The 18,020-nt window shown below is 37.7% G+C and overlaps 3 protein-coding genes across 3 annotated transcripts in view; 2 read left to right on the top strand and 1 right to left on the bottom strand.

The window, feature by feature from the left end:
• The window catches only part of LOC106513900 (zinc finger protein OZF), a 6,474-nt gene extending 3,226 nt beyond the window's left edge, over positions 1-3,248 (top strand). Inside the window, exon 2 of the mRNA XM_014002953.1 lies at positions 1,264-3,248. Within this exon, the coding sequence (XP_013858407.1) occupies positions 1,264-2,828 (1,565 nt within the window). The 3' untranslated portion in view covers positions 2,829-3,248. The remainder of the gene's footprint in view (positions 1-1,263) is intronic.
• A 2,376-nt stretch (positions 3,249-5,624) lies between these two features.
• LOC106513886 (gastrula zinc finger protein XlCGF57.1) lies at positions 5,625-11,476 on the top strand. The gene is made up of 2 exons (XM_014002928.1): positions 5,625-5,985; positions 8,154-11,476. The coding sequence occupies exons 1-2, from the start codon at positions 5,817-5,819 to the stop codon at positions 9,800-9,802; spliced, it is 1,818 nt and encodes a 605-aa protein (XP_013858382.1). The 5' UTR covers positions 5,625-5,816; the 3' UTR covers positions 9,803-11,476.
• Positions 11,477-11,698: 222 nt separating this feature from the next.
• Positions 11,699-17,627, bottom strand: armc3 (armadillo repeat containing 3; the record flags this gene model as incomplete). Its single annotated transcript, XM_014002916.1, is given in 16 exon segments — positions 11,699-12,185; positions 12,292-12,454; positions 12,586-12,762; positions 13,994-14,088; positions 14,349-14,517; positions 14,654-14,790; positions 14,966-15,215; positions 15,338-15,446; positions 15,529-15,681; positions 15,789-15,972; positions 16,117-16,314; positions 16,432-16,607; positions 16,714-16,782; positions 17,004-17,129; positions 17,320-17,437; positions 17,556-17,627. Coding segments are annotated over 16 exon segments (2,382 nt in total). The 3' UTR covers positions 11,699-11,981.
• Between the last annotated feature and the right edge of the window lie 393 nt (positions 17,628-18,020).

Here is an 18,020-nt window from a genome sequence, read left to right as displayed (position 1 = left end):
TCGTCGCGGCGCTGTGACGTATGCGGCCGACAAATTCGACCTTCGGAGGACCCGGCCTGCCGTTTTGGACACAGCCTATGTAATATTAGAATTTTCTGAGACAATGAATTTTGGTTTTTCTTTTTTTTTTTCCCAGTAAGAGGTTTTTATTTAATAGAATTTTTGGACAAAAAAATCACAATATATCGCGATATATTGCAATATATCGCCTTGCTTACAGTATCGCAATATATCGGGATATATCATATCATGACCCCTTTGTCATGATATGTATCGTATCGCCAAATTCTTGCCAATACACAGCCCTATTAAGAAACTAAGAATAATTTTCTTGATCAGTAAGAAGTTATGTAATAAGGTTACAGGAGAAGAGGTGGGCTAATATAAGTGTACACTTCTGCCCACTCTTTTGAGAGTATGATAATTGTATATTTGTAATGTTTCTGTTAGCTGCTGTTCAATAAAACTTAACAAGAAGAAAGAAAAAAAAAAGTACATCAGCTACAACATTCCATCACTGTGAGTTACATTAAGATGTTTCTTAAATTTTAAAATAATATTGGTAACAAAACTAAATGATTTTGTTAGACTGTCATCTTTCACACATTTATACATGCAGAGGAGAACAGTTTCAGTCAGATGTTTACATACCGTAGTTTTGGTTTCCCGTTACCGCATCCGAGCGCAAATCTTTGCAAACAAAAGTTGTCATGACCTCTGTTATCTTTAAGTTCATCTGAGAATCAGCTGCAATGTTAGTGATTCCTTTGTTTCTTTTGTTTTGCCCCAGACAATTTGTTGTCGGGTGCTAATGTTAGCGCTCACCGTCAACCGGCTGTAAAACTACGGCAAGCCAGGAGTGACACACAGCATGGAAACGCGCAGCTTCATCGCACACAACACCCATGGGGAAAAATCGATCTCATGACTTATGAATCGATTTTCCCAAATTTGAACGAGAATCGATCCAGATCGATTAAATCATTTTTTTTAAAACCCAGCCCTAACTATTATGGTTGTTTTTCCTAACCTAAAGCCATTTTAGAAGTTATTCAGGGTTCTACAAGCCTCTGTTATTTGTCTTTGGTTATTTTTTTAAAACCATTATCTGGGAACCAGTCATAGAGATGTCTGCCTTCTGTAGAGTTGGTTTCAGATGTTTTTCTCACAGCCATCTGACACTCTATAAACTCAGCAGTGATGATTGTGTGAAAATAAAGCTGCAGTTATTCATAATGTACATATGGTGTCGTTTACCTTTAGATGTCGAGCAGACGGTGCTGATCAAAGAAGAAAATCAAGAAGCATTGAGACATGATGTGGATCATCAGGACCCGGAGCTGYTCCACATAAAAGAGGAAGAGGAGGAACTCGGGAACAGTCTAGAGGGAGAACAGCTTAGTGAGGAGGAGGAGATGGATGCCACCAGGCTTTCATTCACTGCGGCTCCTTTGAAGCATGAGGAGGATGAAGAGAAACATGGTTTGTCACAGCTTCATGAACAAAAAATGGAAGACAGAAACTTTCCAGCCTGCAGTTCAGCTGACCAGATGAAATTAGAAGCCTGTGAAGAGGACAATCTAGAAGCAGAAACTACTGGGAACCAAGAGCTAAATACTGATGAGGATGATTCCAGCTTTTCAGAGACTGAATTCAGTGAGCATGAAGATGATGATGAAGAAGAGGATGAAGAAGATTTGAGCTTTCCTGTTTGTCAGCTAAAAGACTTGTCAGACCCTGGGTCAATAAATGAAAGCAGCGGCAAAGACGAGAAGATCAGGACTCCCGAGTCTGATGTAAACTCTGTCAACACCTCTTTGATCTGCTCTGATTGTGGTAAACAGTTTAACTACAAGTCTTTCAAAAGACACATGACAAGTCATTTAGGAATAAAGTCTTCAAGTTGTTTGGTTTGGAACAAATGTTTTCGAGTAAAGAAGAATGTAGACTCCCAAAGAAAAGATCAGACAAAACTAAAGTTGTTTAGTTGTGATGTTTGCGGTAAAAGATTTAGTCAACGAACTAATCGCAACAAACACATGAGAATCCACACAGGAGAGAAACCTTTTAGTTGTGATGACTGCGGCAAAAAGTTTAATAGGAAAACAAATTTAAACGCACACCTGAGAATTCACACAGGAGAAAAAACATTCATTTGCGATGTTTGCGGACAAAGATTTAGCCAAAAATCAAGTTTAAACACACACATGATAATCCACACAGGAGAAAAACCATTTAGTTGTGATGAATGTGAACAAAGATTCAGTCGAAAAACAAGTTTAAATAGACACATGAGAATCCACGCAGGAGATAAACCGTTTGGATGTGACGTTTGTGAACTGAGGTTTAGCCGAAAGACATATCTGAACAATCACACGAGAATTCATACTGGACAGAAGCTATTTGTTTGTGATGTTTGCGGACAAAGATTTAGCTATAAAGAAACGTTAAACTCGCACATAAAAGTTCACACAGGAGAAAAACCATTTGGTTGTGATTTTTGCAGACAGAGATTTGGACGAAAGACGAGTTTAAACAGACACATGAGAATCCACGCGGGACAGAAACCATTTGAGTGTGACGTTTGCGGACAAAACTTTAGTCGAAAGCCACATCTGAGCAATCACATGAGAGTCCACACGGGAGAAAAACCATTTCGATGTGATGTGTGYGGACAAAGATTTAGCCAAAAGACAAGTTTGAACACACACATGAGAATCCACACTGGACAGAAACCGTTTAATTGTGATGTTTGTGGACTAAGATTTAGCCAAAAGCCTAATTTAAACAGACACATGAAAATCCACTCAAAAGAGAAAACTATTTAACTGTGAATTTTATGAACTGAAACTGCACAGGTGCAGTGAATGTTGTTAAATAGTAAGTGTAATGTGGAAATTGGGTGTCAGCAACAGCTGTGGTTACAAATATGTGTGTTTATTTTTTCTTTCTGGTTCTTTTTACCATAGAATACAAATTTAGTTTTCCAAGAAAATGACAATCTTTGCTAGCAAGTAGTTCCAGGCTTGTTTCTATGAATATGAATTTAGACTTCTGTGCTTTTGCAGCTATACTAAATTTTGTAAATTTTCAGATGTTAAAAACATTTTCATCTGCATTTTTTATTTTTTTTTCTGGAAAATGTTCTGGGTCTGGCAAAAATATCTATAATTATACAAGTATTATATGCATTATTTCTGGTTTTATTATTTTACAATATCTCAAATAAAACAAGTTGACAAAAAGTACTTTTAATACAACTTTAAGTAAACAAATATTTCGAATGAATAGACTGTTTCTTCATCGTTTCCCTAGTTTGGTAAGGCCTTTAAATGTATTACATTCATGCATTGGTCAAATATGTTTGTGCATTTCTACAAATGCAAGCCAGGTTTTTCATACTGGGGCGGCTGTGGTAGAATGGTTAGGGGAGTCGACCTTGAACCGGAAGGTCGTGGTTCGATTCCTGTCCAGTCGACTCAGTCGTTGTCTCCTTGGGCAAGACACCTTACCCGCCTTGCCTACTGATGGTGGTCAGAGGGTCCGGTGGTGCCTGTGTATGGCAGCCTCGCCTCTGTCAGTGCGCCCCAGGGCAGCTGTGGCTACAATTGTAGTTTGCCATCATCAGTGTGTGAATGTGTGTGTGCATGGGTGAATGTCTGCAGTGTAAAGCGCTTTGAGTGTCCTGGATGGATAGAAAGGCGCTATATAAGTACAGTCCATTTACCATATCAATTAGATTTTGTCCATGTTAAATACAGTAAGTTATAGTAAACAACTTCCCAGGAAAGGTTTCATTCTGGTGTTCATGTTGCTCCAAGATGCTTCAGTAGTGTTTTATAATGGATAACTCATGGAAAGTTATTAGAACAGTTATTTTTGTTACTGTTTTACTGATAATCCTTTAGTTTTACATTTCTGACACAAAGTAATGTCTGATATAAATACTACAGATTATTACTCACTTTCTCAATAAATGAAAACAATTAGATGATTAAATCTGGAACAACTAAGGAGGTGTCTGAAAGTCGTCTGATAGTTGAGCCCTGAAAAAAAAAAAAGGAAGTTGTGTTTGTTGGAAATGATCAGGTTGATAGCACCTGGAATGATCAGTGTAAATTTCAGCATGTCCTGATTCTGAGTTGAAATGCACAGTTATTAACAGATTATTAAAAAAGAAAATTTAAAAAAAGATGGGGTGGGGTGGGGGAGAAGACAGTTGATGGACTGATGAATTCCAGTTAAAGTTCACTCTGGGTGATCACTACAACTCCAAATAATCTAAAGCTGGCTAGATGGTCACTATTAAATTGCACAGTCATATCATTAAAAAAACCTTTAAAGGGACAAATGTGGAAAAACATTTTACACCTATAAAATGAAGCCAATATAATTCGTACGAGCTGCAGAATATTACCAAGAGTACCTCCAACATTACATAAAAACACCTCAGTAAATTGTCAAGAGTGACTGTGGGCTGAGAGGTGAATTTTATTGACAATGATGTCCATGATGTAAACTGACAATTAGGGGAAACTGATGGAGCTAGTCAAAGTATTTAAATTCTCCTGTCCTTAAATAATCATTTATGTCTGGAATTCAGCTTTTCTTTTTTTTTTATCTTGTCCACCATTAGCATCTGTGACATGGTGGAGCAAAGATGGCATCCAACCAGGGCAACAGCTTACAGCCGACAAATTATTTGATTAACAGCAACCCCAACTCTATCTGTGACACAAATTATTTGTAATCTTTTTTTGAATAAATTGATATATTTGTTAATTATGTTAATTTTATTCAACAATCATGTAAAGCAGCTAGAGGATATAAGGAATATACTGTATATCAGTTATAAGGACTGATTTAAACTAAACCTGAAGTCAGTCACTCATTTTGACCATTAAGCTAGTTAAATAATTATGACTTCAACTAGTAATAAATGTATATTATTATTTAACTGTTTTGTAATATTTTGTATGTTTTAAGAAATGTAGGCTATTAAATGTTTTGACTCTTACAAAATGGTCACTATATGCCCAATGAACTTGCCTCTATTAAATAACCATCTCTCAATGTCAGGTTTGAGTAATAGAAACCTAAAAATAACTGTGTAAATGTTACATAAATCAAAGGCAGAACCAACTTGTAATATTTAATTTGTGCCGAATTGGAGCATGATTCAGTAGCGTTTTACATTCTCCTACAGAAGCTAACATCTGCTGAYAAATTCAATAATTAGGAGTGATTACATCATCTTTATAAGCTTATTTTAATTTGAAACTGTTACATTATTGGCTTAAGTTATGTTCAGATCACATCCACATTGAGGTAAATAAGATGAAATCTGCTTACTTGTGAAATGAGACATTTTTTCTGTTTCTCTTCTGTTGGTACATCTGTAACACACACATCTTTCTGACATTTTATATACATTAGATAGCTTATATACACTCTAATAAATTATTATTATCGTTAATATTACGGTGGGGAGGGGTTATTATGCAAAATCCACGTTTTAGAGCTTTATATCATGCATAATGTCATTCGCTTGCATTTCTCCTCTGAACCTGTAGGCGTCGCTACTGAGAAACTAACACCACTTTACAGCAGGATTTCCCCAGAAGAGGAGTGAGACACCCGGCCGGTCCGGAACTACTTTCTTCATACACGAACGTACCTGCAAAGTTTCAGCTTACTTGTTTTACTGTAAACCGAGTTTGCATAACCCTTTGCAATAGTTTTAGTGTCATGAGTTCGGCCCAGCTGCAGCTGCGCAGTAAGGGTTAAATGAATACTTGGACGGTCAAAGCTCTGAAATGTGGAAACAGCAGGTTAAACAGGGACGGGATGCTGCTGTGGAAGATGAGCTTACTGAACGAACACAGGCAGGTTACGAAGAGGAGCGGTCAAGTTTAAAGGAAAATGAACAGCAAAGCAAAACACGGGAACTTGATTTTAACTCCAGGGATGGACTACGCAGCTCAGGTTTGTTAGTTTTCTGCTAGCTAACGGCGTTAGCTGGATGCTAAGTGGGACTTCTGAGATGAACTGAGGCAAGAAGGTAGTAGTCTGCGTCGATGCCTGATCAAAACTCTACCATCATTCTTTGTTATTAGATGCGCCAAGCACTGTTAAACGTCTACGAGGCCTGTAAAGAATTGCCGGCCTGAATTAAAAAAATAAAAATAAAATAAAAAGCACTTTCCTCAGCAGGAGACAACATTGAGCCTCGGCATTATTGTTTATGCCTCGATGTGATGTCTTGTGGGTTTTCATTATGACCGAAAACAGAACCGTAATGTTTTTGCTTGTGTTTGGTTGCTTTTACTTTTTGCAAAATAGCTCATGAATCTTTGCGTGGATTTTAATGAAAAGCCCAGAAAGTAATCTCTGGGTATCCATTGGAGTTACCCTTTTCATGGTGGCCACCACAACCAACCAAGTGACTTTAGAAAATCCAAAAAATGGGTATGGCTCTGCCAGTTTTACAGATATGGCGTAAAACCTGTAAAATATAACAAATTTAAACAAGAACCTATACAAACTTATAAAGCTTCTGTACTAGGAAAATGTGTTGTTTAATCTAACTTTCCTGTAGAAGGAGACAGCTCACCTGTGGGCTCACAGAAGAGAAACTATTTAATGAAACCATGCTGATATTTCTGTTTTCTCTGTAACTGTTGTCTTTCATCACAGGTTACAAATTATACAAAGGCTTTACACCTCAATGTATGAACAGAACGAAGTCTGTCGATCAGAGTCAGCTGCTTTCTAAAATTTGAATTCCTTTTTGTTATTTTGTTTCTTGTTGTGGTCCACACATAAGAAAATACTCGAACTAAGCACTTGCAGGCCCAGTAGTTTTCAAACTGTGGGAGCACACCTGGAAACCAACCCAAGATCCACCACATCAGAGTCACAAAAATGTGACAAAGAAATACGTTTATTGCATTAAATACAAAGGAGACTTTGTTCTTGACAGGCTGAAAGCTTTAATACATTTCTTAAAACACACAAAATATTACTCAAGCATGATCAACACACAAATCATTAAGTCACCCTGAACAAAAATTTAGTCTAAACCTATATCTTCAGACTCATTTCTCCTGTCACTATCTCTGAGAAGCAGTCTACTTTTGGAATAGATTCCAATTGTTTATACTTAAGATTTCTCTTTTTTTACTTGGCTTTTGATTCAGACAGACCCTGAGATTCAACTGAGCTGAAAGTTTTATGATGTGATTTTTGTATTTTATTTTAACGTTACTTGCTCTTAATGTTTCTTGCAATTCCTTGTTTTTTTCTACATTTCTTTTATGACTGAAATATAAATAACTTGTAAAAAAGGAAATAAATAGACACTGACAATGAGAAAATGCTAAAATTAGAAACACTGTCATCATCTTGAAGAAATTTATAGTTATTAGAGTTTAGTACTGATGTTAAAAACACAACACTATATTTTTAGGTTTTCCTTTTATAATGTTTAATCTATTATGTGTTGATTGATATAGATTAGTTACATGTTCGAAATATCTATAACAACACATATTTATCCGTTATGAGAACAGTAGGTGAGAATTGTGTATGAATGCCCGTGATTCAGCCGTAGGTCAGTAGGGGGCGAACGCGGGCATTGAAGACTCTGTATAAATGGATCAACTTCCTGGTTTGCTGGCAGTGTGTGGTTTCCTTTCAGCTCCGTATGGCAATAAACCCCACTCCAGAATTCTGGTTTTGTATGGTTTTATCTCGTCTAACGATCATATTATTTAACATTGGTGGTTCTCTATTGACTTCAGTCTTTGAACACGAATATTTCTTACAATCTGGTCATATTTCTTGGTCCTGTTCAGTCTGGAGTCAGTTTATTATCGAGGCAAAGCGCTTCCACTATGATTTCTGTAAGCTATGTAAGGTATATTATTTATTATATTCTTGCATCATCTCTCAGCTGGTAAAACAAGACATGGTGCTAAAAGTGAAGTGCTGGCCACCTAAAACATTTGTTGTTTAATGTTTTAATAGGAAACAGATTACTGACATACAGCATTAATGTTTTGACAGTTAATCGGTAATTTCAGCAATACCACAAGATGTATGCGAGAACATAAATTTGCTCATTATGTATGTGAATCTGTGTCCTCCCACAGGTCTTCAGCACTCAGTGTTGATTAACAGAGGCGCTCCTGAAGAATGGAGGCCTTGTGTGAACCCAGAGGACCCAGAACCCCACCGCATAAAGGAGGAGGAGGAACTCTGGACCAGTCTGGACGGGGAGCAGCTCAATATGATGAAGGAGACTGATGCTACTAGGTTTCCTTTCACCGACGCTCACCTGAAGTGTGAGGATGATGAGGAGAAACCCCTGTTGTCACAGCTTCATGAGCACCAAATCAAAAACAAAGAAATTCCCATCAGCACCTCAGCTGACTGGATGACATCTGCATCTGGTGAAAAGAACTGCGAAGGAGCCGAAACCACAAGGAGCCCAGATCTAAATACTGATGAAGAGGATTCCAACTCTTCCGAGACGGAAGTCAGTGTGGATGATGAAGAGGATGATGAAGACAGCAGAGGTTCCGAGTCAGATGTAAACACTGAGAACATATCCTTAATCTGTACTGACTGTGGTAAAACATTTGGTAACAACCAGTCTCTGCAGAGACACATGACAAGTCATTATAAAATAAGGTTTTCAGGTTCAGCTGATCAAGAATGTTTTGGATTAAAGAAAAGGAAAGATCAGACACAACAGAGATCATTCAGTTGTGATGACTGTGGTAAAAGCTTTAGCCAAAAAACCTACTTGAACAGACATGTGAGAATCCACACAGGAGAGAAACCGTTTGGTTGTGATATTTGTAACCAAAAATTTAGCCAAAAGCCCAACTTAGACAGACACATGAGAACCCACACAGGCGAGAAACTGTTTGGCTGTGATGTCTGTGGAAAACGATTTGGCCATAAGACAACTTTGAACGAACACATGAAAGTCCACACAGGAGACAAACCTTTTGTATGTGATGTTTGCGGACAAAGCTTTAGCCAGAAGACCAACCTAGACCGACACATGAGAGTCCACACAGGAATGAAGTCATTTGGCTGTGACATTTGTGGAAAAAAATTTGGCCATAAGACAACTTTAAAAGAGCACAAGAAAATCCACACGGGAGAAAAACCATTCGTTTGTGACGTATGTCAACAGAAGTTTAGCTGCAAGACGAATTTAAACAAACACATAAGAATCCATACAGGACAGAGACCGTTTGTTTGTGATTTGTGCAGACGACGGTTTATYAGTAAGTCATGTTTAAAAACTCACATGATTATCCACACAGGAAGTAAACCGTTTGTTTGTGAKTTCTGTGAACGCAGATTTAGCCAAAAGTCCTATTTAAACAGACATGTGGCAATTCACTCGGAGAAACTTTTTAGATGTGATGTTTGTGGAAAAAGGTTTGGCCGTAAGGCACACTTAAATTCACATTTGAGAGTCCACACAGGAGAGAAACTGTTCAGCTGTGACTTATGCGAACGACAGTTTAATCACAAGACAAATTTAATCACGCATATGAGAGTCCACACAGGACAGAAACCGTTTGGCTGTGACGTTTGTGAAAAAAGATTTAGCCAAAGAGCGCATTTAAAGACGCACATGAGTGTTCATACGGGAGAGAGAAAGTTTAGCTGTGATGTCTGCCTGAAAAAATTTGGCCATAAAGCTACTTTAAATGTGCACATGAAAATTCACGCAAGAGAGAAACCTTTTTATTGTGATGTAAGCGCTGATCTGAAATGACTGGTAAAACTTGGGCTATGTTCACGCTGCAGGTCCTCTTGCTCAATTTAAATGTTTTGCTTAGATCCAAAGGGGGTCCATTAGCTTATTAAGTCTCTCTCAGGTAAACTTGCTGTTTCTGCAGCTTTTGTTTTGGAATCAAACTAAATACAGCAAATAACACTAAAAAACATATTTGTATGCCCAGGTTTAATGCAAAGGTATCTGTTTAACCTTTTTTTCCCAAAAGCCCTCACGGTGACTCAGAGTGTCAAATTCAAGTGTTTGTAGTTTATCATAAATGTCGGCAAATTTTAATTCTAAACCAGATTGAAGCAACACAAACTACAGTTTGGTTATCTGTTTGCATAAAAGTTGTTTATATTTGGAGCCATACTGTGACGTAACTAAACTGTGATGAATATAATTTTATTAAGGATCATATATGAAAACACTGTATTTAACTAASTGAGCTAAAATCTTTAAAGGGGTATTTATTTTAGCTTTTATCACAACAATGTCTTTCCCTCATCAAAAACACACCCAGTGTTTCTTTTACTCATTCGTTCATGTTTGAGAAATCCTTGAATCTCCTGTGGCCACGTGGAGCTGCCTAAACACTTGCTGGTACAAAGCACCGCCTATTTACACAAAGCTCCTCCCTGAAGCTCACTCCCCATCTGAGTTTCTGCCCCACAGAGAACCCCTCCCCTGGAGCATTGTTGTGAAGACGTGCTGAAGTAGGAGTGTCTGAAATGGTAGGAAGCCAGTTTCAAGGGATTTAGATAGTCTGCAGCTTTTTCATAACAACTGAAGTTATGTTAACAACATAGTTACTTGAYTGTGGTAYAGAACTGAACTRTGTGCCTGGAAAAGACATAATTCTCTTCTACCCCTTAAATTATAACCCCTCTGGGTTAAAAAATAAAGACATTTTAAGGCAGAAATTTATCAGTCTGGCACATATAAATGACAATTACAAGTGTTTTATATGTGCTATAAATCTTAAAAATATCCTTATGAATTTAACAAAAATACCCCTTTTATGTCAACTTAGGATAAACTAGTTTTATTACTGTAATCACATTAAAACATTTTGACTGAAATTTTTACTACACTTACAGGTTGTTCAAGCATTGTTGTCCCCCTCCACCCAATATCGCACATTCAAGAGCTTTTTTCTGCAAACAGGTCAAAGTTTTTTTTTAAACTAAAAAGGAGTACTGTGTACATGACCTTAGTAAAAGTACATGGTTTAGTGTTCTCTAATGAAGTGTTGAAGTTTTAAGAAGACTGTAACCTGCAACATTTAGATCCTCAAGACTAATGGCAGTATGAAGGAAGAGAGAGGTTTAAAACAGCTTTWCTTAAATTACTTGTCAACATCACAATGAATTCAATTTACTAAAAAAATGCTGCAACCTATTGAAAGAAAAAAACACATTTTCTTCCCTATAACAAGAATCTTTGAAAAGTTTTTTTTTATAGGCACTGATATAAAAAAAACGACGTGTCTTGTTGAACTGGTGTGTAAACTAATTTTACATATAAAAATGCTGTTAGGATTTTCTGCACCTAAAACTTGTATTAATCTTATTTAATTATTAGGCACGACTCATTCTGTCTTTCTTTGTCCATTTCAAGTGTTTGCACCAGTTGTACATGTCTCGTTTGAATAAAATAAATTAAAAAGTACACGTGTACTGCACCAGTTTATGTTTAGGGTTGTGTCTTTTGTTCAGGTTCTTGGATGTATTGAGAACTTGTCTTCATCATATCTGACTGATTTTACCTGATAAACAGGTGGATATCACTGCTGCTATATATATATTTTTACTCAGTTTGGTCATTTCTTTCATAGTATAATGAGTGTTATTCTATTTCCTAATAGATTAGGAAAATGAAAATACCATTTACTTATTGTGCACATATTTTATTTAGATGTGTAAGTTGGGTCATTAAAAATCCTTGTTCAGTAAAGGTTTTATACACCATGTTTTATTAGTCTATAAAAATGTTAAAAACCGTTTAAATTTAATGTATTCATAAACTACTATTCCTAAGAGCTGTTTATTATTGTATAATCATTGCAGTTTTTCTAAAAGTGCTGTGTGTGCACGAAAAGAGTCAACTGATGTGACTGAAAATGTTTCATTTAAAGCTTTTCCACAGAGAATGAAGCGTTCCTCACTAAAACTGCTCAGATGGTCTGATACTGCAGAGCAGCTGGGGTACCAACTTCCAGTAAGGTTCCAGGTTCATGCATCAGATCTACTATGTAGCTGCGGGGCTGAGAACTGTTATGATCGTTGGGATTCTCAGGGAAAAGKTCTACTTCATTCCAGGCCCGGTTGTAGTCACCCCTGACCAGAGTGCAGCTCATTTCAAGGCAGTCGGCAAGATACTGAAAGTTTCAGAAGAGACGGAACAGAATATACTTAAAAAAAATAGTAATACGCAGTTTTTATATTCTATTGAATTCACTTAATCTATGTTGGAACTAGCTGTACCTTGAACAGCAGCGCTCTGTGGCAGTAGATCCCCTTGTTGATCAAACCGATGGGAATAATGTTGGATTTGAGCTGAAACTTGAGCTCACTGATGTGTGGAACCCACGAGAACTCGTACATCTTCCCCACCGCCACAGCTCCGCCCATGGCTTCACTCACAAGCCTGACAACATTTCACAAGTGCTTCCAGTTTGGTTTGGTTTTCAAGGCTTTGAAGATGTGAACAAATGGATCGTTCCTATCTGGTCTTTTTTTTTTCTCTCTCTTCTCCAACATTAAGTCTTCTTTTCTTACCTGCCCAAGGCAGCGTACTGTTCTTTTTCACCCCTCAAAGGGAAGACGGATCGTTTCGACTTTTCAACCAGCGTCTTCAATGAGCTGTCATCAACCATCGTGTCTGGTTCCTCTGAAGACTCAAAGTAAGCTTCATCACCATCATCTTCAGCCTCCTGTTTCTCCTTCCTGTGCAGACTGTTAGACTTTTTAAAGCAAACTTTCTTTTAAAGGGAAAACCAGTTTTATATTCAAGACTGGAATAAAGTGAAATAAACAGCCCTAAATATCTCAACCATACCATCAACCAAAAGTGTTTTCTCCTCTTTTCTGTACACACACACACCATAAACACACACACACATTTGTGTTTCTATCCTTATTACGACCGTTCATTGACTTCCATTCATTTCCAGTCCTTTCCATAGCCTAACCCTGACCCTTTACCCTAAATCTAACCACATACTTAACCCTTAAACTTAACTCACACCTAAACCCCCCAACCCAAGAATGGTGTTTCACCATATTAGGACCGGTCTTTGGTCCCCATAAGGTCTTGACAAGGTAGGTGCGTATACCAGAAACGGTCCTAAAAATGTAACAAAYACAAGTACACACACTTGTCTTTTAACAAATTCTTAGTTCCTTTGCTTCTGTTCTGTCACATGTGTAGGGGTCACCCCGAAGGGGAATAAACATTTCCGCCTGTCTTTGACCCTGGTCTCAGAAGACCTCCCTCAAAAGAGACATTTTATTTTCTTTAAGATAATAAACAAAATAATACGGTTCTTTATATTTTTGATTTATATTTTCTTTTAACTAAAAGCTATTATCATTTTATAAATCAAAGTTACATAATAAAATGAATAGAAAAAAAGAAAAACAACAAATAAAGAGACATTGGAACAATATTATTTTTGTGTGTTTTTCTTTTTTTCTATTCATTTTATTATGTAACTTTGATTTATAAAATGATAATAACTTTTAGTTAAAAGAAAATATAAATCAAAAATATAAAGAACATTACTATTTTGTTGATTATCYTGATTAAAGAAAATAAAATGTCTCTTTTGAGGGAGGTCTTCTGAGACCAGGGTCAAAGACAGGCGGAAATGTTTATTCCCCATCGGGGTGACCCCTACACATGTACTGTCTTTCTTCAACAACAATAAATAAATAAATAAATAAAATACACATTTAAATATTAAAATTCGGATTTTTTGCAGTCACTGATGCCATTAAAGTAAAATGCTAAATAATGTTTGTATACACAAGTTGAGGGGTAAACTGAAAAAGATTGAAGATTTAGAAATATGCAGGTAAATTTACTGCTAATTTTTGTATTTTTGTCTTTTAAAAGCTATAAAATATGTGAATTCAGGCAAACATTTTCCTTCATCCTTGTAAACGTGTATAGAGTGAATTATACCYTGTCGCAGTACCGACAACAATAATGGGTCGGTGCTGGTTGAGTGGTTCTTTGAACAGTTCCTGTAAAGTCCGAATCCTCTGGCCTGAACAAACCTGCAACACACAAACACACCCTTTTAGGTAAAACAGCTGACTTGTCCTCAAGTCTTTCTGCCAGAAAGACCAACTGAAACCTTGAATATTCACCTAAGAGGTTCCTGTAAAATACCCATCAACACTTTGAACGTATCAAAAACACCAAGTCCCTGCTTTTTTTTTTTCAAATGAATGAATTAGTTAAGAACACTTTGTAGAGCAAACGCATCAATTCAAACCAGTAGTCTCGTTATACTTAAAAAAAAGAGGAAACCAACCTTCCCCGCATCATAAAATCCACCAGTAATAATGTCAGTAGAGGACAGCTGTCCTGTCAGGCTGAATTTAGCTGGTAAGTTGGCGTTCAGCAGGCTGACTATGGCCACATCACTAATAGGGTTTTTACGATTTGCTGACTGTCTGATTTCTTGAAGTAAGTTCAGGGCTCTGAGGAACAGAAATAAACAGAAAACAACAACAGATGTTTTTGTTTGGTATGTTTAAGAAACATTTCTCTGCTGTTACAGTTCAAAACTGTTCAGTTTAACATATTAATATATTTAATACACTGGTATAGGTTTACCCAAATTTGCACATTTCCACTGCAGAGGGTTTATCTCTGGCACAAACATTCACAGCAAAGCATGCATTGTGCAGCACCTCCCTGTCATTGGAACGCAGCAGATTCACCAGCAGCTGTAGGCCTCCAGCTCTTCGAAACTAAGCAGGACAGGAAGTCAAATTTAGTTACTCTGTGACATTACAATACGGTTTATTCATTTAAATGAAAAAAATGATTTTATGGTTTGTTTGTATTTGATCAGTGAGATGTGAGAAAACAACAGAAAAATCACTAAAGTTTAAAAGACAATTTGCTTAACAGAAAACATCAGACCTTAGGCCGGACTTCTGCATCACAGGCCAGAAGTGCTACACACTGCGTGGCGCTGATCAGGACCTGAGGATCTTTAGACTTCAGGGGCTCCACCAGAGCCACCATGCCTCCGAGGGACGAGATGCTCGACCTGATCACTTCCTCCTCGGCCATGTTGCAAAGTGTGGCAGCAGAACTGGCCACTGCCCCRGGACAGCTTCCATCCAGCTGCTGGACCAGGATCTTATGGCCCTCTGCCTTATACACCTCTCTGAAACACACCATGTTAGTGACGAGAGGATTTTTAAATTTTTTTTTTTTTTTCAGATTTATCAGTGGAAGGACAGTTTGCTCTGCTCTAACTTCTTCTRTGGGTTTCAGTTTGGCACTCACAGGGAACTCGTCTGGTTGTTTCGTGTGAGGGTAAAAAGAGCCCGGGTTGCTGCCTCGATTAATTCAAGGCTCTCACTGCTCAGAAGCTGTACCACTGTATTGATACAACCTGAAACACATGAACAATGCACACATATACATTTTGTTACGAGTGTTCTGGTCCGGTTGTAGCTCGGTGACGGTGCACATACCCAGGTCTCTAAAGCGGTCCTGGCTGGGTGGGTGGAAGCTGACCGCAGCCACAGCCTGACAGGCAGATGTTTTCACGCTGGTGTCCGTCACAGATAAAAGCTCCGCTAGAACCTTTTCCACTTCCTGCTCATAGAGAACTCTGTGGCTTTCAGCTACACATGCAGCAACACATACACACACACAAAAATTTCCTAACATCTTGCATTGATGAAATAAAGAATTTTGGTTCATTTTGTTATTTTTTTGTGAGTGTGCTTACAGTTTTGTGCCACCCTGGACAGACATTTAATGGCAGTGGACTGGATTTCAGGATTGCTGGGGGTGAGGAGAAAGTCCATCAGCCTCTCCAGTCCTCCACCCTCGTGGATCTGCTGAACAGCCTCATGCTCCCTCAAACAGTTGGCCACTACCTGTAAAGCTTCAACATGCAAGTCACTAAATTCCTGAAAGAAAAAAAAATGTGCAGGAGCTCAAGATGAATGTGCAATTAAATGAAATACCAAAACAAATATTTCTCCTTTTAGTTTGACAAAATGACAGAATGAAAACATTTTTTTAAACCAAAAACACATTTCCTTTCCACTCACCTGCTTCTGGAGGATATCCATGAGCTGTTGAAATCCACTCTTGTTCCTGAAGGTGCTGCATGTGTCTTCATCCGAAGTGACGCACTGCAGAGTCTTTAAAGCCAGGTGCTGAATGACGGGAAACTTGGATTTCAGCAGATCCAACAGCGGAGGAATTCCACCAAATTCATGTACAGCCTGGCAAGATTTGTAGTGCTTCTTTCACCAAAACCACAAACATTCAAAAAGAAGAAAAAAAAAGAAAAACAGCAACATGTTTTAAATGATGATGAACGTGTTTTAAAAAAGGCAAACTAGTGTTGGCTCAGCAGTCACCTGAACCAGGTTGAAGATGATCTCAAGTGAGTTCTTCTTCACGTCGGGGTCTGAGCTGGACAGGAGTGCAATCAGAAGTGGGAGGCCGTTGTTCTCAAAGATCTGAACACTGCTGATGATATCCACCGACAGAGACGCAAGGCACAGTGTTGCAAACTCATGGATCACTGTAYTCTCTGAGGCAACACAAGGAACAAATATGCAGTATTGTAAGTTTGTTTATTGTATTTTGACTGCCTGAGTACCTACAATAAGAATAAGCTTTGAAAAAAAAATACTCACCTTCAACTGAGAGTTTTTCTATGATCGATGGGACGACATTTAGTTTTTTCAAAGCACTTCTTATGACACCTTTCAGACAAAACATGAGAAAAACACTATAGTGACTCAAAACGAGGCCATCCATTCATATTGTTAAACAAATAAAAATAAACTCTGACATATTCAGGAAGCGTTCTGCCATGCAAAGTGATCAGGAAACTTTACTGCTACCTACAGCAAAGTCTTTGTGTAGCCTGCGTACTTAATCAAGAGAAACCAGTGCAAAGTCTTTGTTGCACTTTAAGACATACTGTTTGTGGCCATGATGCCCAGGGCAGTGAAAGCATTGCCTCTGACCAGTCTGTTGTTGTGGTTAATAAGCCTGCAGAGAGGCTCCAAGGCTCCATGTCCCAGCAGAGAAACCTTATTCTCATCTCCTAACAGCAGGGGGAGACAGTAAACAACAAGACATGCAATTAAAAGCAACGTTGAAGGATAAAATTTAGGCTTTACCAAGTAACGCACTTTGAATTGTCTTGTTGCTGAAATGTGCTATACAAGTAAATCTTGTAAACAAGTAAATAAGATCRGGCAGGGCCAAAGTGAATTCCGTTTGTTTTGCTATACCTTTTTCTGCGAAAGTGCGGATTACTTCACATGCTTTCACCAGTGTGTCCTCGTCTGGAGAGTTCAACAGCAGCACCGCTGATGCTGGGGATTTTATCTCCACATGTAGAGGCTCAAACTGAGCGTAGAGGGAGGAGAGTTATTATAACCACAGCTATGTTTCAAATTTCAGGTAATATTATCATTAGGCTCAGGTTAATTTAGCTTCAAGGGTAAAGATGAAAGGTTTAATATACTTTATTTCCAACCGTTTCGTTACATGATGGAGTTTTATTTTTCCTCGCCGACATTTTCACTTATTTTGTGGTCTAGGAAAAAAAATACAAGTTATCAATCAGCTGGTAAATAGTCAACTCATAATAAACCCCAAAGCTAACGTTTCAGAGAGCTAATAGCTAGCACATGTTACCATATTTAAAACAAATTTAAATGTAACTTATCGTCATGAATGTTCACTGTGACTTATCCTGTCTACCCAATAAAAGAAGATACCTGTTATATTTTCATAAGAATGGCAGCAATTGAAGAAGTAGCTAGTTTGTTTGAAGTTTTGTAAAAAGGAAGTTGACATCGGGTTACTAGGCAACGGGTCCCTCGTGTCGCTAGTTCAAAATAAAAGTCTTTTGTTTTATATATGCAAATGTGCAAACAAGTTTACAAAAATAGACACGTTCACAAATTTTATATATATATATATATAT

This window comes from Austrofundulus limnaeus, unplaced genomic scaffold (genome assembly GCF_001266775.1).
Source record: "Austrofundulus limnaeus strain Quisiro unplaced genomic scaffold, Austrofundulus_limnaeus-1.0 Scaffold0, whole genome shotgun sequence".
Classification (NCBI taxonomy): Eukaryota; Metazoa; Chordata; class Actinopteri; order Cyprinodontiformes; family Rivulidae; genus Austrofundulus; species Austrofundulus limnaeus.
This window is presented reverse-complemented; position numbering and strand designations above follow the sequence as displayed.